This window comes from Eschrichtius robustus, chromosome 15 (assembly GCF_028021215.1).
Source record: "Eschrichtius robustus isolate mEscRob2 chromosome 15, mEscRob2.pri, whole genome shotgun sequence".
Classification (NCBI taxonomy): Eukaryota; Metazoa; Chordata; class Mammalia; order Artiodactyla; family Eschrichtiidae; genus Eschrichtius; species Eschrichtius robustus.
In genome coordinates this window covers 32,952,489-32,979,553 of record NC_090838.1, presented here as the reverse complement: position 1 = coordinate 32,979,553, position 27,065 = coordinate 32,952,489, and the positions used below count along the sequence as shown (strand labels likewise).

At 41.7% G+C, this 27,065-nt stretch overlaps 1 protein-coding gene across 7 annotated transcripts in view; it reads left to right on the top strand.

Moving 5' to 3' along the window:
* The window catches only part of SLC8A1 (solute carrier family 8 member A1), a 349,441-nt gene that overhangs the window by 292,398 nt on the left and 29,978 nt on the right, over window positions 1-27,065 (top strand). For all 7 annotated transcript variants that reach the window (XM_068564093.1, XM_068564092.1, XM_068564094.1 and 4 more), the window contains exon 7: window positions 9,305-9,580. In XM_068564093.1, coding sequence (XP_068420194.1) covers window positions 9,305-9,580 — 276 coding nt within the window. The remainder of the gene's footprint in view (window positions 1-9,304; window positions 9,581-27,065) is intronic.

The following is a 27,065-nucleotide window of genomic DNA, read 5'->3' as shown; positions in this document are numbered from 1 at the left end:
TTAAGAGAATCTAGATCGTCTTTGTGCTCCTCTGCATGTGGGGCAAACTTTGATACACATCTACCCTTTATATAAATGTCAACATTTTCCTAGGACATAATGTTGATTTTTGTTGTTGTTGACAATTACAGGGTTATTGCTGCCCAAACAGTTCCTCCAACGCTCAGCTTCCCACACTCCAGGAGGCTAATTCAGACACAGCTGCTGGTATTTACAAAGAGTTATCAGAGCCCTCGGTCCAGTCTTGGAATCTAGTGTGCCCACATAACTACCCACTTTATCTAAACTAGCAGGAGGCATCTACACTTGCTGAGTATCACTTCTACTTTTTGGAGGTTTATTTCTTAGGTGCTCCAGTCTGCAGGCAAGATGCTTCTCTATTGCAAGAGCCTGAAATTCTGTTAATCCTACAATCAGTAAAGGGTAAGAGGACACTCTGAATTTCAAGACTCAACCTGACTTGGAGTGATTTTGCAAAAATAAAGCTTGGGGCAAAAACCACATGTGACTAATTATGTCAGCCCACAGTCATTTAGGAGCCCTCAGCTCACATAGAGGAATTCTTTAAAAAGAAAGAGGCTAAGCAATCGAGTTTCAGCTTTAAACTGATTCATTTGGCTAATAATCAAACTTGCATGGAGCTAGAACTCCTTAGTGGATCCGTTTTTCGTTTTGACAGTGGCCACATTTGCTGAGAAATATTTCTGTCACGTTAGATATTTCTTGTGCTGTGTTAACCATCCTAACAAGGTCCATAATGACCTAAACTATTAAGCATTCTGTTCTTTGTGGAAAATTTCACCCAGGGGTTCGTTTGTTTCCAACAGGGTTGAAAGTTATGCGCAGAGAGTGAGCTGCCTTCAAGTGTCCCTTTCAGGATTGTCACACATCACCTGTCCCTAGCCGCCCAAGCATGGGCTGAAACTAGCGCAGGTCCTGTGGGGCAGAATGGCCCATAGCTATCTCTGGCTTGGAAGTAGATGGTGGGGATGATTAACAGGGCCTATATAGGTGTTCTCTCCATCTAAGAACAGGCCAGAAGTTCAAGTCACAAAGCTGCAGCAGTCTTGAACTCATATTTCTTACAACATGATGTTGATATCCAATGCATCTCTCCAAGGAAATAGAACGAAAACTAGAGATCAGTCAAGTCTCTAGAATAAAGGACATACTCCTAGCTGTGGGTGTCTAGGCACAGTGGATTTTAGGCGTGGGGTCTCCACACTAATTCTGATCCCCACGACTTAGTAAAGACGGCCCTCTTGATATATGACCAGGCTTGCTCTCAGGCCTTTGGCTGCAGGGGATGAGGGCAGTGAGACTAGAGACCATCAGAAGGGCCCACAGCCCGCCACCCCCAAGGACAACTAGCCACACCAAGAGACTTTGTCATAATCCAAATACATTTTAAAGAAGGCTTCAAGAATGACACTTCTTAGAAAGAGCTGGTATGCTATCAAGGTTCGAGTTTTCTCATGACAACTAAAACTCAGTCCAGTTTTACATGGACTGAAAACACAGTTAAGTAATCACTTCTTTTAATCACTTCCTATAAGGACAGGTGAAAGATTGTACAATTGTGTCCCCCAAAATCAATTACGCTAGTGTGGAAAATGGAAGACATGACCTAGAAATGGCTTTGGAACAGTGGATTGTTGGTGTTGGTTTACTCGTATGACAATGTGTGATGTCAGTCCAACGTGTTCATTAACAAAAGTGCCCAGAATGAGGATGGCTAAAGACCTTCCCCGATGCAGGCAAATAAGCGCCTCTTGGAGTTGCATTCAGCTCCACGCACTGCATTCTGAAAAAGAAGGCTGTATACATGTCAGTCCCAAACTCCCAATCTATCCCTTCCCCCTACCCTTCCATGTACACGCTGCTCTATTTAAAATAGGTAACCAACAAGGACCTACTGCATAACACAGGGAACACTGCTCAGTATTCTGTAATAACCTGAATGGGAAAAGAATTTGAAAAAGAATAGATACATGTATGTGTATAACTGAATCACTTTGCTGTACACCTGGAACTCACACAACATTGTTAATCAACTATACTCCAATAGAAAATAAAAAGTAAAAAAAGAAGAAGAAGAAGACTGCTCAGAGGAGCATGGCCAGACTGAACTTGGAGCGAGGACTGAGGGTGAAATGAGAGGAGCCAGCTTCAAGTACCTGAAGGAATGTCATGTGGAACACGATTAAACTTACTCCACGTGGCTTAAGGAATGGGACCTGGACAAATGAATGGACCTACCAGCCCAAGCTGACAGCCAGAGCTGTTAAAATGTGCATTGTGAGACTATGAACGGCCTAATAGCTGAGACTCTCAAGTGTGGCATGGGTGACTATTTGGCAAAGAGATTTTAAAGAAATTCACATTAAACAGGGAGCTGACATTGGCAAGCTCCGAAACCCTTCCAGTGCTTTAAGTTCAGGTATTTTTCTAATCCCCACACGTTTCATTTGATAGAAGCAAATGTCTGTATTCTTTCCCTGTGCTTTGGCAACTCATAGATCTAGAAATTTGAGTGAATTGTGTTTTGAGATCTCTGTTGATAAGGAATTATCTTGCAATATACTTGGAAGAAAAGTTGCTGACATCTTCTACTTTGCATCAGAGAATAAGTATTTGGCCAAAAAGTTCGCTCGGGTTTTTCTGTAAGGTGAACAAAAATTCATCAGTTGAATCAGTTCTCAGTTTGTTCTCTTAAAATTAGAAGGGGTAAATTAGCTGATTGCTAAAGTTTCTTTCCTTTAAAATATTTAGTAATTTTGTAAGAACCTTTGAATAAGAGAAATGGAAATATACAACAGAAGAGTAGAACTTGATTTATAATTATTGTATATCGGGTTGCAAAAAAAAAAAAAAATAGTGATAGCTATGGAAGAGAAAGCCCATTCAGTAACAAATTAGCTTGTTAATCTGTTTGAAGAGAACAAATCTTTGTGCTCAGAAACTAAAGAGACACAAAATCAAATCAACCACATGGGAAAAAAGGAATAAAATTTCAGAAAGAAATTATGCCCAAAACAATGTCTACAGAATGAAGAAAACCACTGTAGTGACCTACCTTCATGGTTATTGATTTGTCTATTACATGAGGCTGCTGAGTAACGCTTACTGGGCTTAGAAGATCACGTGGAAGGCAGTGTGGTTGCCCACAAATATCATCCTAAATCCACTGCGTCATACTCCCGGAAAGCATTGTGATCATTCTCATTATTCTCACAGTTGGAGGATAGTCTTGCAAAATAAAAATGGACTAATTATAAATAAATGAATATGGAGAAGGAACTGATAGTCAGTTTCTCAGATTAACAAGAGTCTCTAAACTGCTTTCCATTACAGAGTTGTGATAATTTAGGCCAGTTTCCCAAATTCTAGAGTGAAGAGCTAGATGCACGCCAGGATGTTTGATTCAAATGGTTGGCCTTTGACGACTGGAAATGAAAATAACTTGCCACACTCTAGAGATTCAAAATCAGCCATAACCATGATGCTCTCCCTTACGGTATTGTCTTGTCTCCTGGGTTTGGGTGGTCCCCAGGAGCTCGAGAAAGAGCATATGGGTGACTGCCAAAAACATATCATATCTAGAAAATAAATTAGAATACAAACATTACTGATGTTGCAACATCATTTTTACGGTCCTACAAGAAGGCAACATTGCATTTCTATAGCATGGGGCGTCAGAAGGATTCTCAGGTTCGAACTTTGAATCAGTGTGTGACGATCGATGCTGTAGTCCTCCACTTGCTTCAGCAAGACATCATGGGAAGGAAAATGTTCGCTGGGCTGTTTGATCAAATCCCAACTCAGCCACTTACTGACTGTGCCATTATTTTAGAAAGTCACTGAACATCTCTGAACTTCATCTGTACGATGGGATTAATGATGCGGTTATTGTAGGGACTAAATAAGATCAGGTATGTGAAAAAAGTTAGCTCAGTGTCTGACGTTTAGTAGACACCCCATCATGTTCTCTCCCTCTGTTCCTTTCTTCCTTTTTTCTTCTTAAAACCAAGCAGCTCAGGGAAGCTGTAGTGATAACGGCTCATTCAAACAGAATATAGATTCTGTGCAATCAAGATACTCAGATCATATTGACTTACTGCCTTTCTTCTGACAAATAACAATGACGGAATATGGCACATCTGTCTGTAAAGGGGTTTGCAGTTTTACAAAGGAGTTGGACATTTCCTCTCCTGGTCCTCACAATAGCTCTGTGATGTGGGATTTAGGAAACTCTGCTGATGAGGAATTGAGGCCCAGGAAGGTCAAGTGTCTTGCTCCCAAACAAGCTATCAGAACCAGAAATTGACTTAAGTCTTCAGACCCAAATGTCCATTACACCCCAGCAGGCTCTATTTCTAGCTCTTAAAGTTCTGCCTGAGGCCAAACCCTCAGCATCTCATAGAAGAATACAAATTAACACCTGGTTTACTTTAGCTGCTGTGTACTCTGCAGGTGCCAAGCCCAGGGATTGCCTTTCTTGACCAATTAATTGTGCTGACAATGCCCTTGTTCTCATGCTCCAGAGCAGGGCCAGGGCAAGTACTATTATATCAGTAGTTGAAGGGAGGCTCTGTCCACTCTCTGTGGTTTTAATGATTAGACTACTTCTGTAGTTGTATTTAGGAAGTCCAGTATGAATCAAAGAAACCATTTTAAAAGCCATGGAAGGGATTAATCAAACACAGCCTGTTTGTTATCTTCCCATTAGTGAAATCCATAAAGATGAAAGGAAGGATTCTGGGATAAGAGGAGCCTTTGTTTGGGATCCTATAAAAGGAAACCCACCAACCTGCCTGTTTCTTTGCTAATACAGAAGGGAGACTTGAAAGAATTACATAGCGTCCAGTAACCCTGAGCTGGCAAACATACCAGCAAATTACTGTCATCTCTACCATCACATAAAAGATGCTCCAGGTGTGTGTGTGTGTTTGTGTGTGTGTGTGTGTGTGTGTGTGTTTTAATGCTCCACTGCTCTTTGCAAGGAGCACACTTTTAAGTATAGTCCAGATGCTGATGAATGAACATAATATTTCTTTGTCCATCTCCAAGACAAGGTAATTGTGCATCATACGTGGCAGTCAGGGGTCATTTTTAATATTTAAATAACATCTGAGTGGGAGATTAAAATTTATAAAGAGCAGTGAGATCCCAGGAAAAAGATGGGAAGCCACTTCTACTTTCAAATTCAATAAAACAGATGGGCCTCCCGGTCCAGACTTAAGCATTAAGATGTTTAATATTCCTTATAATGTTGGAAGCCTACAGAAGGAAATTCTCCCTCTCTCTCTCTCTCTTGCATGCACACACACACACACACACACACACACACATTTTGCATTGTACACTTACAAGTCATAAAGTTAATTCCAGAGGGCAATATTAGATTTTGTTTTTAAAAGCCTAGAATGTCACCTTAGGACCCAGCATCTTGACTAAGTAATTAAATAATGATGGGGAAACACAGTAACAATCCTAAGTGGAGGAAAATAATGGTAACTACCATGATAATCATTACCTTGAAATATCCTCAGACACTTTGCAGAGATGATCTAATTATTCCCCTGCACATCCCTCATGGGAAAGGTGTTATTATTTCCATCTTGAAGACAAATACAACATCTACTCTCAATTTATAAGTGTCATTTCTTCTCAGAAGCTTCATTATTTGTTTTCTTGTTCGTCTCCACAGTATGAGACTTAGACACCCCAAATTAAGTAATTTTCTAGAGTTAGAGGCAGAATAATCTGTGTTTCTATGAATGATTGATTAAACTCTATAGTGTTTTCCAAACTGTTTTAATCATACCCCCTGTGAAATTATAAAATATTTACAAATATAGATATTTTGAAGGATCAGATACAAAATAAATATAACTAGAAAGTCTAGTGCTTTTTCTGAGCTTTCCTGGGGTACATGCAGTCCCCCCCTTTGGATTGGGAAATAGGGAGAAAAGGAGGTAGAGAAATAATTAGCATGGTCCTCTTCTTCCTACCCCCCCTCAAATAAGGACTGACAATTGCAGCTCTCACAGTGAGTTCCACCTGGAGCTCAAGTGGAGGGTAAAAGGGAAATGGGAAGAAAGGTGAAAGAAGTGAAACTGAGAGTCAAATCCATTTCACCTGCCTTCACTAATCAAGGCCATTCTGAGACTTGCAGGTCCTCCAAGTAGCTTAAACAGTAAGAGGTTGGCCCAAGTTGTTTTAGGAACTTGGAGTCAGCTGTGTCTAGTTGGAACTGAGCTGGTTAAGGCTGGGTGGGACCGCTGACCCTCCAACTGGGCATGCGTGGGTGCCCGCTGAGTGACATTTTGAACGTGCTTAGTTACGCCTGCGCAGAACCAAGATTACCGCACCTTTTTCCAATCGCCTTTCCCCATGCTCCCCACACCCCAGACCACCCTGCTTCTTTATTCGTCATCCCATAAATACCCTGAACCCTCTGCTTTCATAGAGGGAGTTTTGAGATTTGTTCTCCTGCCTCCTCGCTTGGCTGCCTTGGGGAAAAACCCTCAGCGTTTTGGCTTGCTGTGCTTGGGGCAAAACGAACCTGGTTCAGTAACAGAAGGAAAAAAAAAAGAAGAAATGGATAAGGAAACAAGAAGGGAGTAAGTAAGAGAAACACTGAGTGGCCGCTCCTATATGTCAGTGCTATGACATAGGATGCTTCCCAAGGGGCTGTACTAATTTGCTAGGGTTGCCATAACAAAATGCCCCAGACTGGGTAGCTTAAACAATAGAAATGCGTTTTCTCAGTTCTGGAGGATAAAAGTCCAAGATCATGGTTTTGGCAGGTTCGGCTTCTCCCGAGGCCTCTTTCCTTGACTTGGAGGAAGGAAGGGCCACCTTCTTGCTGTGTCCTCACGTGGTCTTTCCTCCACGTGCAGGTGTCCCTGCTATCTCTCTGTGTCCCAATTCCCCCTTATAAGGACACCAGTCAGATTGGATGAGGGGCCACCCTAACAGCCCCGTTTTCATTTAAGCATCTCTTTGAAGGCCCTATCTCCAAATACAGTCACATTCTTTGACTGGGGGTCAGGCTTCAACATGTGAATTTGGAGGAGATACAATTCAGTCCATAACATGGGCTTTTACTTAAAAGCATCTTCTACTTTCAGGCACGGATGATATTAGAAATATGTAATAACCATACAGCGTGAGCACTGTAGGAAATGGTTGATGATAAACTGAGGCACACTAAAAGTTTTTAAGAGTTTATTTGAGCAAACATGGATTCACATCAGGCAGAACCAAACCGAAAGTGGTTAGGGGCACTCTGCCGATAGGAGCTGGGAACAGTCTCTTATAGAGCAGACTCAGAAGTGAAGCAAGGAAACTGAGTGGCTGTAGCTTAAGCAGTTGCCTTACTTAGGAGAGCCTAGGTGGGCTGTTTGTGAATGATGGTTCCTCGGTTTCATTTTCTCAGACACAAATGTATTTATAGGAATTGACTCTGGCTGAGGTTTCGGCTTGCTTACATTGGTTACTAAGGTGTTAGAGCCACTCCAGTCTAATGGCCTCCTTGGTCAATTCCTTTAACATGGTCAACCAGGCTCTCTCACTCTAGTGAGACACACTTTTCCATCGGCTGACCTGAGTCAAGTCCTCTGCCTAGTTCGTTTCCAAAGGTGATTCCATCCATCTGCTGAGGGCTGCTTCCCGAGAGCTTATTGGAGACCTTCCAGAGCGTCAAAGACGAGGCTACTTTCTCTGCAGATCCCCAAAGTTTATGTGCATAATAATTCTGACTGTGCACTCACTGAAGAGCGAACCATTGCCTCTTCCTTCGTCCTGTAAGATGACAGGTTACAAATCCAGACACTCGTGTTTTGTAAGAGGCACTTTTCCCTCAAAGCTCCTCGGATTTAAGAGGGTTTTCCCAGTTATGTGCTGCTCCAGATGGCCTCACCAAGGAGTGTCTCATGAAGAGTACGCACGTTTGCCCCATGCTGGCAATCTAACATTGCGCAGACAGCTGGGAAGTGTGACAGCCTCACCTGCTGCCAGCTGCATTGGTTGGAGGAAGTGGATCCCTGGTGACAAGGTTCGGGGAGGTGGTAGTGGTGAAACAAAGTCTCAAGGAGAAGTTCTTTCCAAAATGGCTACAAAACACGTAAATATATACTAGCCACCACTTCAAGAAGAGGTGACATTCAGTGGCTCAATTTTAAAATATGTGAATGGGGATTATATCATTGTAAATGAAGTTTCCGTTTTAGAATACTATTAATTTCCTGGCTCCTTTAACTAGTAAGCTTTGTGAATTTACTTGGCAACATTGTTATATGTGTGTGTTGTTATATAATTAAGTAGTTACATATGTGTATTATGTAATTAAGTAGTTACATAAAGTCAGTGGAAATTCATGCATGCATGCACATGCCGGCGATTAGACCAAACACTAAGGACACAAAAATGGACAAATTCCTGCCCTTGACAGGCTCATAGTCAAATGGAGAAGGAAAGTGCACAGGCACAGTCTAGAGACTGGTTCTCAAATTGAGCGTGCATGAGAATCACCTGGAAGCCTTGTTCAAACACCTCCCACCCCACCCCCACTCCCCTAGTTTCTGATGCAGCGGGGCCAGGAATTTGCATTTCTAAAAAATTCCCTTGTTTTTTTTTTTTTTAAAGGATAAAGAGGGAGGGATTAGGATATGCCAAGCACGTTTAGTTATAAAGGACAAAAGTAGGAGAAAGTACATTACATACAGTTTTTAAAAAATGCAAATAATTCCATTTGGCTGGGATGGAGTTTGAGTTTGAAGCAGTTGCAGGAGGTGAAGCGGGGAGGAGTGTGCAGGGCCCAGAGGCTCCTGTTAGAACATGGTCCTATACAGGATCATATGGCCATGAATCCCCAGAGCTAGACTCCAAGCTGGAAGGAAAGAATCCTGGTAGAAGAACTGTCAGTCATCTTTCATTAAAAGAGGCTTCTTTCCAAGCCTGGTACACAACTTTCCTGCCTTTGGGGAGAAATCCTTTTCATCTCTATGAAATGACAATGCTCACGGGAGGTGACGTGGGAGTAGAAAGTATGTGTTGATTGCATATAACCGAAACTGGTTGGGGCTTAAGGTTTTGCTATTGTTCCGTGAACCACAGCGAGGGGGCATGTCAGTACCTTAATAATGATTTTGGTTGATTATGATTGACTCTTGGAAAACCCAAAGCTTCACCCACGTCTCAAGGGAGGGCCAACAGGCCTAGGAAGGAGAAAGTGGGAGAGAGGAAAACCCTGATAGCACAGGTTTTGATGAAATGTTCTTCATTCCTTTCTCTCTAGGGGAAGATGACGACGACGATGAATGTGGGGAGGAGAAGCTGCCCTCCTGCTTCGATTACGTGATGCACTTTCTGACTGTGTTCTGGAAGGTTCTCTTCGCCTTCGTCCCCCCTACAGAATACTGGAATGGCTGGGCGTGTTTCATCGTCTCCATCCTCATGATTGGCGTACTGACGGCTTTCATCGGAGACCTGGCTTCCCACTTTGGCTGCACCATCGGCCTGAAGGATTCCGTGACCGCGGTAGTGTTCGTCGCGCTTGGAACCTCAGTGCCAGGTAATGAATACATCCCTGTGTGATTCCCCCAGGAGTGGAAGCCCATTTGCCTTCTTGGCCCTTTTGTTCCTACAATTTCAAGTGCTGTGCTAACAAACCCGGCCTATGAAAGACAAAGGCCCAGAGCTGTGCATAATGTCGCTGCCAGAACATTGTCATGGCATTTCTCAAGGTTAGAAAGCTGGTCGGTATCATCATGACAGGATAGCGTTCCCAGAGGGCCTGCCTGCACGGAGAGAGCAGATTGATTTGATGGATAGATTGATAGGTCAGCTTCCCATTACAGTTAGAACTTTCAAAAACACAACTACAGAATTATCTTCAAGAACAAAATTTCTGTCTTCTATGTATTTAGTCAAGTTTGGATGAAGTGCTGTATTTGTTGGGTAACTAAGATAAATACTTAAGACCTGATGATTCTCTTGACCCAAATATTAATGGGAGTAAATAAAAAATAGACATGGATCAGAACAGGAAAAAGTTATCCTGAGCGAAATGAGCAGGCCAGGTGGACATCCCTTCATGCATTCCCGCTAAGCTGAATTTTTCTTCCAGCCTGCAGCTGTAGCTCGTTATGTGTACTCGCTCCTCTGAGTAAGATCTCCTCCTCCTGAACATAACATTGAGAGCAGTAATTTTCAAACTTTGATGGGCATCAAAATTACCTGGGAGTTTGTTTTTAGAAATGCAAATGCCTGAGACCCACGACCAACCTACAGAATCAGAAGGTCTAAAGAAGGGCCCAGAAATGTGTGTTAAGCTCACAGGTGATTCTGATACACATCAGAGCTTATTGTAACTAAAGTTCTGGACCTACTTCCCATCACTAGTTGACATCCTGACAGATGTGTACTCTCAACTTAGAGCAACAAGACTTGCATCTCTACCAGCAGAAGGTCAATGACAAGGGTTGCAGTGGGCTTGGGAAAAGGCAGGAATTGAGGGGAAATACAGCCCTGCGGATGGTGCCATTCCTTTCCCACTTTCCGACTTTGCCACAGCCTTAATGAAAATGCTGTGACCTCTACTAACTCTTGCCGTAGTTGGCAACCCGGCTTTTGAGTCTGAAAACAAGCACCGTTTAAACCATGTGTCTCTTGCCTGAAATCACTGGCTGTTCTTCTCAGATGTTCATTATCTCAGTGACTATGGATAGATTACTTCTCTGAGCCTCGGTTTCTTCATTGATGAAATAGGGACAACCATATGAACTTGCAGAATCAGGGTAAGGAGTGGAGAAAACGCCTATAAATGATACAGCTAGTAAAGCATCTGGGACGTGGAATTCAGTAAAAGAGCAGCTTTTGTGATTATGGTGTTGAATGGCTGGGGGAGGATCTGACAAGTATGAATTTGGACGCCTCACCCTTGAGAAACGAAGGATGGATGAAGGGTCCAGATTTGTACTGGTCAGCCATGGCGCATGGTGTATTACAACTGATCGACTGTTTAGGAGTCCTGATCATGCTGGGCCCAGCATGGTTTTGGGGTCCAGCTGAGTTAATGGAGGAGCCGAGGGATTTCGAGAGTGTTCTTCCTCCCCGCCTTAGTGAGCAGGGCTGTGCGAAGTCTTCTGGTTCACTGCTCATCCTCCGAGGAGAGCAGATTCTTCCCCCTCAACCCCAGCTGTGTTCCAACAGGTCTATATTCAGTCTTTATTTTTTATTTTTATTTTCTTTTTAATTTTTTTTTTTAAGAGCTCCTGACTTATTTATTTATTTTATTTTTTTGGCTGTGTTGGGTCTTCGCTTCTATGCGAGGGCTTTCTCTAGTGACGGCAAGCGGGGGCCACTCTTCATCGCGGTGCGCCGGCCTCTCACTGCCGCGGTCTCTCCTATTGCGGGGCACAGGCTCCAGACGCGCAGGCTCAGTAGTTGTGGCTCACGGGCCCAGTTGCTCCGCGGCAGGTGGGATCTTCCCAGGCCAGGGCTCGAACCCGCGTCCCCTGCATCGGCAGGCGGATTCTCAACCACTGCGCCACCGGGGAAGGCCCTGGTCTTTATTTTTAATTTTTTCCAAAAATGACCAGAAATGTAGCAAGCAAGAGGAAAAACTTAAAATATTCATATTAAGTTGCTTTGTTCAGAGAACATGTATACAACCACAGGAGCTAAGCATCGTGGTTAGCCATGGCTCTGTCAGAGGTTACTATAGGAAAATGTCTGGGGGAGTCTTCTTTCCTTAAGGCTTAAATCACTATCAAGCGGTGCCCAAGTTAGTACACACTCTCGGCCATGGGTTTAACCCTTGAGGAGAATATGTGCAGATTATGGTAATGAAGGCAAACTTAGGTCTCATGACAGTTATCCAAAATTAGCCTGCCTTTCTGAAAAGTCAGCAGTTGATCCTACCGAGTGCATCTCTTGCTTTAAAAGGGATTTTAAAAATGTTTTTCCTACGTGAAATCCTTGGGCCTAAAAATGTCTTGGGGTGTTTTTCTTTTTTTCTCAACTCGTCATGCCAATATCTCGAAACTGGCTCCTTTCTCTGTATACCAATCTGCCAAAATGGCTCTGTATCTCGTGTATTAATGAACTCTTTTGAACAGTATGGAAGCCGTATGATTAAAAATTTTTCTGTAACATGAAGTGTGGATTATAGTGACCCTAGTGCTTGGAGTCATTTGTTCTGCCATTTAAAAAGCAGCTCAGAACCCAGGTAGGGGTATCAAGAGGTAAGAAAGCCTGAGGGCTAATACAGCGAGTCATTAGTTGTCAAAATGGTTTCCCTACACTGCCGTAAATTCTTCCCATTGGGAAACAGATTGCTTTGCTCTGTTAGTGGGAGAATTCCTATAATGTGCTGCAGTATTAACTGTGTAGCATACTCCCAAAACAATATATTCACAGGTAATCTCAGATGATCATATCTATATAAGCAGACCTCCCCCCCCAAAAAAAACGGCAAATTGTTCATTCAGCATCTTGTTCAATATTTCTGACTTTATTCTTCAACCCTGATGCTTCAGAGCATTGCTTTATTATATCTCCTGACTTATCAGGGGGAAAAAAAGATGCTATTGTTCCCAAGTGACAAAGCCCAGTTGCTGTAGGCAGAAGGAAAAAGAGAACTAATTCTCTTCACTTACCCCCACCATTCATCTGTATTGGTCCTGGGGCCCAGCTCTTTGTTTAGGCTGACGTCTTGACAGTTTTCCTAAGGCAGAAGGGCTCCTGGCTAGTGTTTGGTAAACTGCTGCCTCCTCCGAGGTGAGACTTAGATTCTTAGATTGTGATGGCCTTATGGGCATTGAAAACCTTCCCTATTAGTCCTCCTGCCTCAAGGCTGGATTAAATATCTATGTATCTCATTAATAGTATTTTTTTTTTTTTTACCATATTCAAAATCTTGGAAAAAAAGAGCTTATGACTTTGCAGGTGAGACAGAGCTTCTTCATACCAACTGGTAGTGAAATGTTCATTATAATCTACTGGCAGAAAAGGAATCCTGACCACCCTCAGGTGTGCCTATAAGAGCTTAAAGACCCACACCTGTTAATAGAGGAACAGCCTCTCTGCCTGAATGGCCCTTCTACAGAGCCGCCTGTCTGGAGAAGAGGGGGACAGTCTCTTCCCACCGCTCAATGTTGGAGAGAGCCAGAGCCTGGTCCCCAGCCCTCTTCTTGGTCCATGCTCACCCCCTGGGCCATCGTCCCAGTCTCCAAGGCTTAAACGCCATCGATATGCCAGTGAGTACCGAATGTAGATCCCCAGCCTCAACTTTTCCCTGCGTTCTAGATTCATATACCAACCGCCTTCCTATATCAGTGCTGGATGTGTAATTCACAGCTCAAAATTACCATATCCAGATAGAACTGTTGACTTCTACTGCCCAGCTGCCTTATCCTTCAACCAAACCTATTCTTCCCATACCTTGCCTTTCTCAGGAAAACAGTATTATCTACCCAGGTGTTCCTGATTCCTTTTTCCTCATCCCCAGTGAATCCGTTCGTAACTCCTGCAGATCTCTCCTCTACAGTATATCTTGATCAGACCCACTTAGCTGTCTCTACCACTGCCATGCTGGTCTAGGCAGCCGTTCTCTCTCACTCTGACCCCTGCAGTAAGTAGCCTCCTATCTGTCTCCATGCTTCTGCTAGAGATGGTTTTAAGATGTAACTGAGACCACATTTCTCCTTACAATTTTCCAAGGCTTCCTCTTAGGATAAACTTCAAAAGCATAACTCTGGCTTACAAAGACCGATGTGATTTGGCCCCTTCCTGTCTTTCTGTTCTGTATACCTCCTTGCCCACTGCTCTTCAGCCCCACTGGCCTTTTTATTGTCCTTCATGCACCAAGTTCATTCCTTCCTCAGGGTTGTGCTAGCTTCCCAAAGTGCTCTTCCCCTTCATTTGCACAAGACTGGCTCTGTGTCTTCAATTATATCTCATCTTAAATGTCACCTCTTTAAAGAGACCTTCCCTAACCACACAATGCAAAAAAGTGGTCACCCAGTTTTCCTGTATTATCTCACCCTATTTTATGTATTTATAACTTTGTGGATTTTTTGGTTTATTTGTTTTGGAGCGTTATTATTGGCCAACCCTCCTCACTGAAATGTAAGCTTCCTGGGAGCAGAAACCTTGCCCTTTTCCACTGTTATATCCCTGGCCCCCAGAGTGATGCCTAGCTAACACATAAGTAATGCAATTATGTTTGTGCATGTGTTTGTGTATGTGTATGTTGTATATATAAGTTAATGGACAATCATTTACACATGAGTATGAATTGGTTTGTCAGATTGCTTTCTTCCTAACACCTTGTAGATTCAGCTAAGAATTAAAGTTAGAATCAAGGGAGATGAACAGCTATTTCTATAGTGTAGCTTATTTTTGACGAATAGAGTATACCTGAGTAGGTTACTGTAGTAAGAAGGGTCAAAACTAAACTTCAGAGCACTAAGAGTCTCAGAGCAGAAACATTTTTTTCTCATTCGTAATTGTGTCTGTGGTGGGAGCTGTGAGAAGCAAGATAGTATTTTGCAGTAGCCCGGCATAGGGTCATAACCATGTTGTATCACATCGCTTCTCTGGAAAAACAGGCTCAAAATTCAAGAGAAAAAAAAGTGTAAGAAGGAACATTTGTAGCCCAGCCTTTTCTGTAGTAGGGACCACTTGTAATTGACATTGTTTTAGCATATAGTCATTTACTCGAGCAAAACTTGCGTGTATTAAGTCAAGCTTCTACGTCATATTCCAAATATGGGTTTTTTTCCTTTCATCTCTTGCTCCTTTTCAATCAAGTCAAATAGAAGTAAGCATTCCTCTTGAATTACAGAGAAAACTCTGAGATGTTGATGAGTTGGGAATAGTTTGACCTAAGTCCTGCCTTGGTCTTTCTCCGTACATCTTGGTTGGGCTTGTGCCTGAAGCTTGCCTACTGCCCACTTTATCTTCCCTTTACTGGTTGTTTACTCTTGGGACCAGAACAGTTTAAAAATTGGGTATTCTAGGCTGTCCCTTAACCACTGGCATTGTCAGACTTCTGTTTGCTTCCAGTGTTTTGAATATGCTTTGAGTTCTGTCAAGTAGGAATTATTTCGCCCTGGAGATTTTAAGGCATGGAGGAGAAGGAAATAGACAATTTTAGGGGTTTTTCCCTATTTTGTATATGGAATCTTTCTTAAAAATCTTACTTTAGAGAAATTGTATGTCATTTTTAAGTTACCACATCCAGACTTCTAAATACCATAGGAAATGCATGATATAAAACAGCCATACGAGCTGTTCACTTTGCTCTCTGGTTGCAGTGTTGGTGAATATGCACCAAGAGGGTATAGAAACGAACTTTAGAACTGAATTCAGGAAAGAGAACTTCTAACCATTATTCACTGTGTTGCTGGAATTAACTTCTTGACTCAGCCTTGCTTTTCTTGCCTGCAAAATAGCCATAATAACCCACGGCAATTTAAAGAGTTGATGAGATTAAGTAATACAGGTTTCAGAGCACTTTGTAAATTGTAAGTTGGTATAAAATGCAAGAAATAATTATCATTATTTACACTGAGATCAACTCTCAAAATGCCAGAAGGAATAGAAACCATCAGAAAATGAGAATGAAAAGTTTTATGACCAGAGAAGGAAATTTTTTAAATTTATTACGTAGCTCCAACTGTGTGCTAGGCATAAATACCGTTTATACATTATACATTATCTGTTATCTTGTTTAGGTTATATCATTAAGTTATTTGAAGTGATTTTCCCTCCTCCCAAGGGTTTTTGGTCCCTTAGACCCGTCTCCTGAAAATGAGATTTTTCTATCTGTCTGGCACTGTGCTAGAAAATATATTTGTTTTTGTAACAAAAACTTAGCAATTGATTTCTTTTTTTCAGTTTTCAATTTCCTGACTTCTAACACCTCTGAAAACGAAGATATTTCTTCGTTTTCTAGAGTATGCTTAAGTAACATTTACTTACAACTTATGTCCTGCTGCTTCATCTCTAAGTGGATCCTGAAGTGATTTACATGGTTGCACAGGTTGTAGGCTGCAATCCCAAGAGCTCAGCATCATCTAAATGATGCCCTGGAGGTGTACGGGGTACCACATCCATGGATGTATATAGTGGTGGCCCTGTGGAAAGGCTACTTAACAGCATATAGGAGAGTAAGCACCAGTATCCTGTTACATGAGAAAATTAAGGCTTATAGAGAAATGATTTGACCATATTTAGTCCAAGTTTATATCCATGGTAAATGGTGCAATCCATATTATCTCTTCCTTATAATCTGGTATTTAACCACTCTATCATTCCACCTGGGATTTAGTTTCAAAGTAAGCATTGCATATACTCTTTCCCATATAGCTTACAATCTGGAGGAAGTTCCTCATTTCCCTTTTTGCCTTAATTTTAGTATTTTCCATTTTTAAAGCATGCAACAGTGGATTATACTCAAGCTCCTTGAGGTCCGACACTATCATTATTCCCTTTGGCGTCAAACACCTCATAGAGTCCATGCTTCAAAAAACTTCAGAAATGAATAAAGACCTAATCTTCTACCCATAGATTCTTAGTGTTTCAATTTTTACATGTAGGAAATAACTAAGATGACTGGAAACTCTTCAACATGTTCAACTCTGACCTAGATGGTGAAAAACAGCATGCCAAGATAATCTTCATCAGCACAGCCATGGGCTGCTAAGCGAAACCACAGGGAGGTTAGGTCATTCTGGGTCTAGACTAAAGCTGCCTGTGATATGTGGCTGCCCAGGCACTGGGGTCAGTGGAGCCCAGGAAGGGTATATTGGGGATGCTCTCTCAGCAGTCACGTTCTGCAAAGACTTAAGGGCAACTTAGGAAATCAAGTTCCAGTGTTCTAGCAGAAGTAGAAGCCCAGGGGGCAGGATCACTAGAGGTTACCATCCAAAGCATCCAGCCACATACACACTCAGCCTGCCCCTGACCTAACCAAAGAGATGGGGTCAGAAGGCAACACAGCAGCACCCCGCCCAAAGCAAAACTCTTCTCAGGGGATATTGCACCCAGTCATTCTGAATTCCCCCAGCCATCTGAGCTACCTTGGAGACAGCAGGAATCAGACTGATTGAATCACTTCCTCTCCATACTACTTCAAACAGATGCAGTGTTCTCATTGCTGGGCTTACAGGTTACCTGGTTAACAGTCTCAATCTCAGGAAAATTATGCAAAATCTTCTCTTAGTGCCATGTTAGTGAACATGCACCAACAGAGTATAAAAGAACATGAATTCTAGATTCGGATAGACCTGAGTTCAAACCCACCCTCCCCCACTTATTAGAGGCAAATTGCTTAATTTCTCTCAGCCTTAGTTTCTTCACCTGAATAATGGGCACATGAAAATCCACCTCAGAGTTGAGGACTATATGAGAATGCCTTTATAAAGTATCCAGTGCAAGGCCCTACATACAGTGGACCTGATAAAAAATGTTAGATCTCTTGCCCCTTCTCCTTGAACGTACTGATAAATGGGTTTAGGCTTCCCACGGTATTTTTAGCTCTGCTAAATTGCAGCCATTGAAGAAACAGAAAGTCAAGAAAATTCCCAGGCTATTTTTATTATTATCCTGTGCTAAGAATTCTGATGAGGTGGACATCCCCAAATGTGTTCCTCTCTCCTGCCGTGCCACTGAGTCTCTGTGAGCTTTAACCCCTGAGCGCTGGCATTTCAACTCAGCGCAAGTTGAAGAGGAAGTGCCACTGCTCCAGTGTGTGTACATGTTAAATTGGATGATTAACATTTCACATCATCTTAAATGGGAATGAAAACAGAATTACTTTACTCTGAGCCAAGATTTCCCACTGGCTATGGTGTCGGTTGTCCCAAGAGGACCCTAAAGCGCAGGTATATTTTGGTTTCAAATGCTGTAATACACAGTTTCTTTGCCACCAGGAAAGGTCAGAACTGCTGCAGACGGGCCCTCTGATCTGTAGTCAGGCCAGGAGGCAAAGCCACCCAGGGACACAGCCAGAGGAGCAGCCCTGGGCAGCCCCAATCCCTCAAATGTCTTTCCATGGAAACTTGTCTTATCCTCACACCAGTGAGGCACTGTGGGGGGTAAAACGCTCTGTACTTTCCAGCGCACTTTCCCACGAATGGGTGATGTCATTAAAATTGAAGGGACCCTACGTAAGCAAAACTTTACAAGGACAGAGCGAAATGAAGGAAAGCCAGACGCCAGATTTCACAAGATGTGCTCCATAAGTGGCACCAGAAATGCCTATGATCCTAAACTAAAAATAGACTGTATGCAGCAAGCCCAAAAGCATTTAGTAAAAGCCAGCCTGGAAAAGACCCATTTCAAAATTTTATTTGCATCCTTTATTCCTTCTGCAAAACTTAAACTCTACAAAAGAAGAGTTTGTATTCAATCCTTTTAAGGTTTTTCATTGTCAATTACAACCCCCTCTATTTTTCTCAAAGGGCAGCACTGCACGGGCACCTGGCCTTGAGCACAAGGCTGGGGAGGAAGCAGGGTGATAACGAGGATGTCATCTAGCAGGAGGCGGCCCGGGGAGCAGGGGTGCTCGGCGTGTGTCACGCCTCATCTGAAGCTTTGCAGGTTTAGGATTAGTGTCCCAACCGCACGCCGGCCCTCTTCACTCAGTCCCGTAACAGCCACAGCGTAAGGGAAGGGGAGTTAAAAATATGTCATCCTACTCTTAACTGGGCCTTTTTATAAACTCTAGGTCAGCCAAAGCAAGGACACCTGGCAGAAACATCATGCTGTTCAGCGGCGTGTGTGCGTGTGTGTGTGTGTGTGTGTGTGTCTGTGTGTGTGTGTGTGTTTTGTGTTTAGAGACTTGGTATTATGGACGTGGGTTGTAAACAAATGTAAGCTTCCTCTTTTCTATCTCAAGGTGTATTCCAAAGGGAGCAAGCGTCAAGTGTAGGGAGAGCATGTTAGGTGTTTTCCTTCCTGGGGATTAGCAAGTGTGGGCCTTTACTGAGTGACCAGTAAACAGTGCACAGGTGATGACTTTCATTTCTCCCTTTGCACATTTGAAAATAAGATAATGAAAATGACAGTTTTCAAGGGCCACTGTTTTTTTATTTTTTCTTTTAAATTCAAGCCCCAGCCTGCATTTTTAAGCAACTTTATTGAGGCATAATTTACATACCATAAAATTTACCCACTTGAAGTATGCAATTCAGTGATTTTTTTTTTTTTTTTTTTTTTAGTAAATTTACTGTGTTGTGCAACCATTACAACCTGATCCAGGTTTAGAATGTTTCGTAACCCCAGTAAGACCCCTCATGGCCATACATAGGTAATCGCCGTTTCTATCTCCAGCCCCAGATAACCGCTAATATACTTTTTGACTTGACAGATTCGTCTTTTCTCAGTATTTAACAGGACCAATTTTAATGCAAAAATGTCATGGATTCTCTATGTGATAGTAATTATTACTTGTTGTACATGATGTTAGGGATTTACCATGGATTCTGTAAGATTTAAAAATTTTTATTTCATCACAAAATCTCTACAGACGTTTACAGTCTACGTGTGTGAGATGTTTTTCATCTTCACTGCTTTGTGCATATATGGATTTGCTCACCTTTTAAAACAGTCCCGTTACCCTCCCGCCAGCAGTAACCTTGGCTCATATATTAGGGACTGCTGGGAGAAAATATCACACAGTGGTACTTATAATTAGCACTATGAATCTTGGGGTAACACCTCGTTTAATAATAAAAAATAAAAACTTTAACAGTCCTTTAGTTAGTTTATCATAACACAGTACTAAGGAGGCAAGCTTCAGATGCTTATTCTCATCCATGGCCCCTGTGTATCACCGTGTCGGCCCTTGGATCAGTACAAATCCATGGAAACCATTAGGAACAGAGACCAAGGCCTATAGAACAGAGGCATGTGCCAGGACCTCCCCCCAAAGAACGACACATTGTTTCTAAACTTAAAAAAAACTGTGGGCTATAAAAAAGCATAATTTAATTTCCATGTCATGGGTACCGCATGAGCAACAAAATAAATGTAAGGCCCATTGGTATTTTCAGAAAAGGCAAATGAGATGCTGACTCAATTTACAAGGCGAATCTTACATGTGACTATAGAAGAATGGTAATATCTGTTGGGGATAGTGTGTATTCTGGCTATGAAGTCATGGTGCTTGGCATTTATGCACGATGCCAGCTGGAACGCCATTGTTGTTCCTTAGCACACAGACTTTGCATCCTGCCTCTCCCCAGGAAGGAAACATGAGCTATGTATGACTGTTTATACCCTGCTTTATTCCAGAAAAGGATTTAAATCTATAAAATGCTTTATATGGTTCAGCCACATTTTCTGGCACATGATCCAGAAATGCCAATTCTATTCGTGACCATTTTTGATAACCTTTGTTTAGCTCAGCACCTATAAATCCAGTATTTTGTGTACCAGGAGAAAAGAGCTTATATTTACAATCAGGAAATTGCGTGGTGTTTTCTCTCCCCTCTCCCCTCCCCTGCCCTCTGGAGCCCAGGGGGCTTTTTGACATGGTCCTCCATAAATTTCAAGCTATTATTAGGTTACCCCTGTAAAAAGAAACAAAAAAACAAAAAAAAAAAACACGTGTTGAGATAACAAGCAGGGCTTGCTGTAGTTCCAAACTAAAATGATCCCCACTGGGGTCCACAAATGGGCCCAGCAGAGGACTAATTACACCTTTTCATTCCTGAGTTACAGGTGCAAAAGAAAAATAATCATAAATGTGCACCAGGATTGTGAAAATGTCCTGCTCTGAAGGATTCTAGGTATGGTGATGCCTCAGATGGTTGAAATATGGCAAACCAAAGCCCCTAAACTAACCCATGGCTATTCAGAGGGCGTCGGCTCTCAGTGTGAGGCTGCATTAGAAGTGGTTCCAGGCACTGCCTGCCCTTTCTTCCGAGCTTCTGGAGTTTCACATTTCGGGAGAAAGGGGGCAAACCACATACAAGAACCTGACGTCAGTAACTTCTGCCATACCAAGTGTTCTTGTCCTGAGAGTAAGAATTAAACCTGATCTTCTACAACTTCTACACCTGAGCTGAGTCTATGGGGGGATATTAAGGACTAGTAATATTCAAAATTAAAAAACTATTCTGGCAGGTGATACCGACAGCTAATGAGGAACCCCCAAACTGACTCCCTGAGGCAACGTGGCATCTTTGATCCTCAAATACTCAAGCAGTCTTCCCTCTTCACCAGTCACTAGGCATGAAAATTTTTTAAAAATTAAAACAAAGGGAGCAATATGATACAGTGGCAAAGCACAGGCTTCCGAGCCATTCTGCCTTCGTTTTCATTTATTTATTTTACAAATATTCAGTGAGAGCACACTAAGTGCTAAGCCCTGTTCTACACGGTGGAGTTAGAGGGAAAGAGAAGACAGATGTTTAATCCCATGAAGCCAGATACTTAACAAAAATATGATAAAATTCAGATAGCAATGAGGATGAATATTGTTAAGAAAACAAAACAGGATCGTGGAATCGAGTGTGTGTGGGGATGGTATTTTAATAGGGTGGTATGACTCCTTATACCACTGATGGTTGGCAAGTCACCTAATCACTGAAGCCTTTGGTGTTCCCTTTGCAGACTTACCCAGACAGTTCTAGTCTTAGAAACTATGAAAAAGTATTGCATTCCTTGGACCCCCACTTCAAATAATGCCTTTGAGTTACCTGGTGTTTTCCTTCTCTCTCTGGTACCTAGTACTCTCTTGTCACTCTCACGCCACCTGTTCTGACCAGATAGGACCTCAGTGCCTTGAGTGTTTCTTCCCAACACCCTTTCTCCTCCCATCTAAATATTCTGGGTTATTGTTACCAACCAGGATTCTTGGCCCCCTTAATCAATAGAAATCGATCAGAGACCAGAAAAGAAATTCAGGCAAGGCTTTGTTCGGGCCCCTGCTGCAGCAGTGGGGAGCAAAAGCAAGTAACAGGTTCCCTTGCTTGCTCACTCGCCAAGGGAGGGCAAGTTTGTTCCTTATACGGGGTGAGGGTAGGGGCGGGTCCAGGGGTCGGGCCGGAGGGGTGGCTTAGGTGTTCTGCCCACCCCTTTGGTGGTTCTGTGTGCAGGGGCCAGGCACAGTACCCTGCTTTTGCTCCGGGCTCTTCAGCAGTGGCAGTTGAGTTTTCTTGGTCTTTTTGTATCTTTTTGTCCATAATTTGCATCAACTGCACATGCATGCAGTTATTTTTAATCCCTTCTAGTTTCTTTGTATTTTGTTGCTTGAGGAGACGTTTGTCCAGGTGCAAGCACTCCAGTAAAGTGTCCCAGCCTGCCTCATTATAGCTTCAGAATATGCAACAAATGATCCACACCAAGGTATTAATGATTTCATGAGGGCAGAGCGTTTGCATTGAACACAGAACAGTAGCTACACTTGCATAGCTTCATTGTTCAAAAAGTACATTTGTGTAATTATCTCTTTGATATCCGCAGCAGCCTTGGGAGTTAGGCGGTCTAGATGTGTTAGGTTCAGAGCATGGGGTAATACGTGGTGAGAACAGGATATGATGAAGGATCCTAGAAACGAGACTGCAGCGTGAAGACCTGGGCAACAGGCATCACTGAATGTGGGTTCTAAGCTCACCTTCTGCACTCACAGCCCATCCACCCTAGGGAGCTTCAGTTCCCCCCCCTGAAAAAATGGGGCTGATGGTACTGTTCCCAGCCACCCCCCACCTCAGAACTGTCAGGAAGAACAAATAGTATAACATCTGTGGAAGTGCTTTAAAAATTGTAAGATGTTGTAAAACTAAGAGCTATTTATCAAAAGACATTTATGAAATACTAAGCTGTGTTGGTACCTGGGAGAGAGACAAGGACAAAACATAACAGGAGAGCTCAGCCTCATCACATATTAGCAGCAGCTTAGAGAGAGCCCTACCCCTTATTCTCTGGTCTTTGCATAACAAATGACATCTCTAGTAAGAGCCCAAGTACAAATGATAAAAGACTTGGGAGTGACATCCCTTCCCAGACATGTCAAGGGCACAAGTCCCTTATCAAGCTTGTAAAAAGTATTTGTCAGGTCCAGTGAATATGCAAAGCAATTTTGTGAGTTGAAGTCAATAAAATCAACTGTTAGTAAATAAAATATGTTGCTGTAACACAAAATACAAAATTAAAAGGGGACTTTGGCCTCGCTCTACAGTCCTTCAGTGCTTGACAGGAGGGGTTGGAAGGAAACCAAGAGAGACATATCTCTTCCCTTCACAGCCGGCCCTGGGAATATTTTATAGTGGGTGAAATTTGTTTTTTAGAATTTTTGTTCCACTTTATGGCCTGTCCTGGGTACCTTCATGTCTCTGGGCTCTAGGCCAGCACCTAATGGCCAGGAAATATCCTCTTCATCTCTTCCACTCCCCCTCCTCACCCTGTGAAATGTACCTGCTTTGTGTATAGTATGTATGATGCCTTCCTTCCATCTAAAGATTTGACTGCCGTATCCATGACTACTGAAAGAACGAGAAAAGGCTAAAAATCAACCCTCCATCCCTTCCCAGACAGACCCCATTATTTAGATGAGACTAAATACATTCTTTGTAAGTATAATAGGAAATATGAATAAGCAAAGAATACAAAAGAAATACAATCCCAACATTCATTTGCATTCTTTATTTTATATAGTATATTACATTTATTTTTCATTTGTCATTTTAGAGTATCCAAACAACCAGAGAATCTGAAATTAGATTTCTGCACACAGGGAAATTATTTTACCTTACATACTGTTCCCCTCTTGAAGGCGCCAGGGGTGTATGTGGTAAGAGTGGGACCAAAGACCATCTTGACTGAGGTTTCTCTATTCCTTTCTCAGTTAAATAACTGTATTGAATGAAGTTGATCTCTCAGTTGTCAGAAGCTTCCTTTCAAGGCCATGTCAGTTTTTTTCTTTATATCACAAAACGGGGTGCATGTTTGCCAAATTTGGTAAGGATAGTGACCAAATGGAAGAAAATGTAAACCATTCATAACCTTGCCCCCTAGAGATAAACACTGTTAACATTGTAATGAATATTTATACATATCAACTGTATGCACTGAACTTTACATTGTTTTATGTTTTTTCTCATGACAATAGATTATTTTATGTCATTTAATTTTTTTATTGAATACCTCTTATAAGCTGTTATAAGCATAACTGATATATTTAATTGAAATATTATATGTTAGGCATGAGAGAAAGTCTCTAAAGCCAGTTTGGACCTTCGTCTCTAGGTCTCCATATGGCCAATGATTAGGATAAACATCTCCTCACAAATATTTGACAGGATGCCATATTGTGTTATGGGTTATAATATCTATTGATTAAATGATTTCACACTTAAGGCCTTTTTACCCAGTCATTTGTTAAAAATCAACCATGTGCCAGATATTATACCAAGTACTGAACATATGGAGAATAAAAGCAGCCTCTGCTCTAATGAACTTGCACTTCGGTGAGGTAAATAAAGGTGTACCACAAAGTAGGAAATGACATAGCATAGGATATATGCTGCGGTAGCTCAGAAAAGGTAGCTCTTGTTTCCATTGGGTGTCTGGGAAGGTCTGTGGAGAGCTGGAATTTGACTTAGGCCCTGAAGGATGAGTAGAACTTGGACATGTGAGATTGGGTATGAGAAAGTGAATGAAATGTAAATTATTGAAGCAGAGAGTATGGGGTGAAAGGGAGCACTAAATGGTTTGGTGTGTTTAGACAGAGAGTTCATGGAAGATTAAGAACACAAATGTGTATAAGTTTGTTTCCATCATTTTTTGGTAATCTTATTTCAGTTTCTTTTAATCTTATCCAATTGTTTTATTCTTCACTGATGTATAACTTATTTACAATATTATATTAATTTCAGGTATACAGCATAGTTATTCAGTATTTTTACAGATTATATTCTGTTAAAAGTTATTACAAGATAATGGCTATAATTCCCTGTGCTATATGATATATTTTTTTGTTTATTTTATACATAGTAGTTTGTGTCTCTTAATACCATATCCCTAATTTGCCCCTTCCTCTTTTCCTCTCCCGATTGGTGACCACTGGTTTGTTTTCTATATCTGTGAGTCTGTTTCTGTTTTGCATATACATTTATTTGTATTATTTTTTAGAGTCCACATAGAAATAATATCATACAGTATTTGTCTTTCTCTACCTTACTTCACTAAGCATAATATCCTCTAGGTTCATCCACATTACTGCACTTGGCAGAATTTCATTCTTTTTTTTCTTTTTTTCTTTTTTTTTGTTTTAAATCAGTCATCAATTTTATACACATCATTGTATACATGTCAATCCCAATCGCCCAATTCAGCACACCACCATCACCACCCACCGCGGTTTTCCCCCCTTGATGTCCGTACGTTTGTTCTCTACATCTGTGTCTCAACTTCTGCCCTGCAAACCAGTTCATCTGTACCATTTTTCTAGGGTCCACATACATGCGTTAATATACGATATTTGTTTTTCTCTTTCTGGCTTACTTCACTCTGTATGACAGTCTCTAGATCCATCCACGTCTCAACAAATGACTCAATTTCGTTCCTTTTTATGGCTGAGTAATATTCCATTGTATATATGTACCACATCTTCTTTATCCATTCGTCTGTCGATGGGCATTTAGGTTGCTTCCATGACCTGGCTATTGTAAATAGTGCTGCAATGAACATTGGGGTGCATGTGTCTTTTTGAATTACGGTTTTCTCTGGGTATATGCCCAGTAGTGGGATTGCTGGATCATATGGTAATTCTATTGTTAGTTTTTTAAGGAACCTCCATACTGTTCTCCATAGTGGCTGTATCAATTTACATTCCCACCAACAGTGCAAGAGGGTTCCCTTTTCTCCACACCCTCTCCAGCATTTGTTGTTTGTAGATTTTCTGATGATGCCCATTCTAACTGGTGTGGGGTGATACCTCATTGTAGTTTTGATTTGCATTTCTCTAATAATTAGTGATGTTGAGCACCTTTTCATGTGCGTCCTGGCCATCTGTATGTGTTCTTTGGAGAAATGTCTGTTTAGGTCTTCTGCCCATTTTTGGATTGGGGTGTTTGTTTCTTTAGTATTGAGCTGAAAGAGCTGTTTATATACTTTGGAGATTAATCCTTTGTCTGTTGATTCGTTTGCAAATACCTTCTCCCATTCTGAGGGTTGTCTTTTCGTCTTGTTTATGGTTTCCTTTGCTGTGCAAAAGCTTTGAAGTTTCATTAGGTCCCATTTGTTTATTTTTGTTTTTATTTCCATTACTCTAGGAGGTGGATCAAAAAAGATCTTGCTGTGATTTATGTCAAAGAGTGTTCTTCCTATGTTTTCCTCTAAGAGTTTTATAGTGTCTGGTCTTACATTTAGGTCTCGAATCCATTTTGAGTTTATTTTTGTGTATGTTGTTAGGGAGTATTCTAATTTCATTCTTTTACATGTAGCTGTCCAGTTTTCTCAGCACCACTTACTGAAGAGACTGTCTTTTCTCCATTGTATATCTTTGCCTCCTTTGTCATAGATTAGTTGACCATAGGTGCGTGGGTTTATCTCTGGGCTTTCTATCTTGTTCCATTGATCTATGTTTCTGTTTTTGTGCCAGTACCATATTGGCTTGATAACTGTAGCTTTGTAGTATAGTCTGAAGTCAGGGAGTCTGATTCCTCCAGCTCCGTTTTTTTCCCTCAAGGCTGCTTTGGCTATTCGGGGTCTTTTGTGTCTCCATACAAATTTTAAGATGATTTGTTCTAGCTCTGTAAAAAATGCCATTGGTAATTTGATAGGGATTGCATTGAATCTGTAGATTGCTTTGGGTAGTATAGTCATTTTCACAATATTGACTCTTCCAATCCAAGAACATGGTATATCTCTCCATCTGTTGGTATCATCGTTAATTTCTTTCATCAGTGTCTTATAGTTTTCTGCATATAGGTCTTTTGTCTCCCTAGGTAGGTTTATTCCTAGGTATTTTATTCTTTTTGTTGCAGTGGTAAATGGGAGTGTTTCCTTAATTTCTGTTTCAGATTTTTCATCATTGGTGT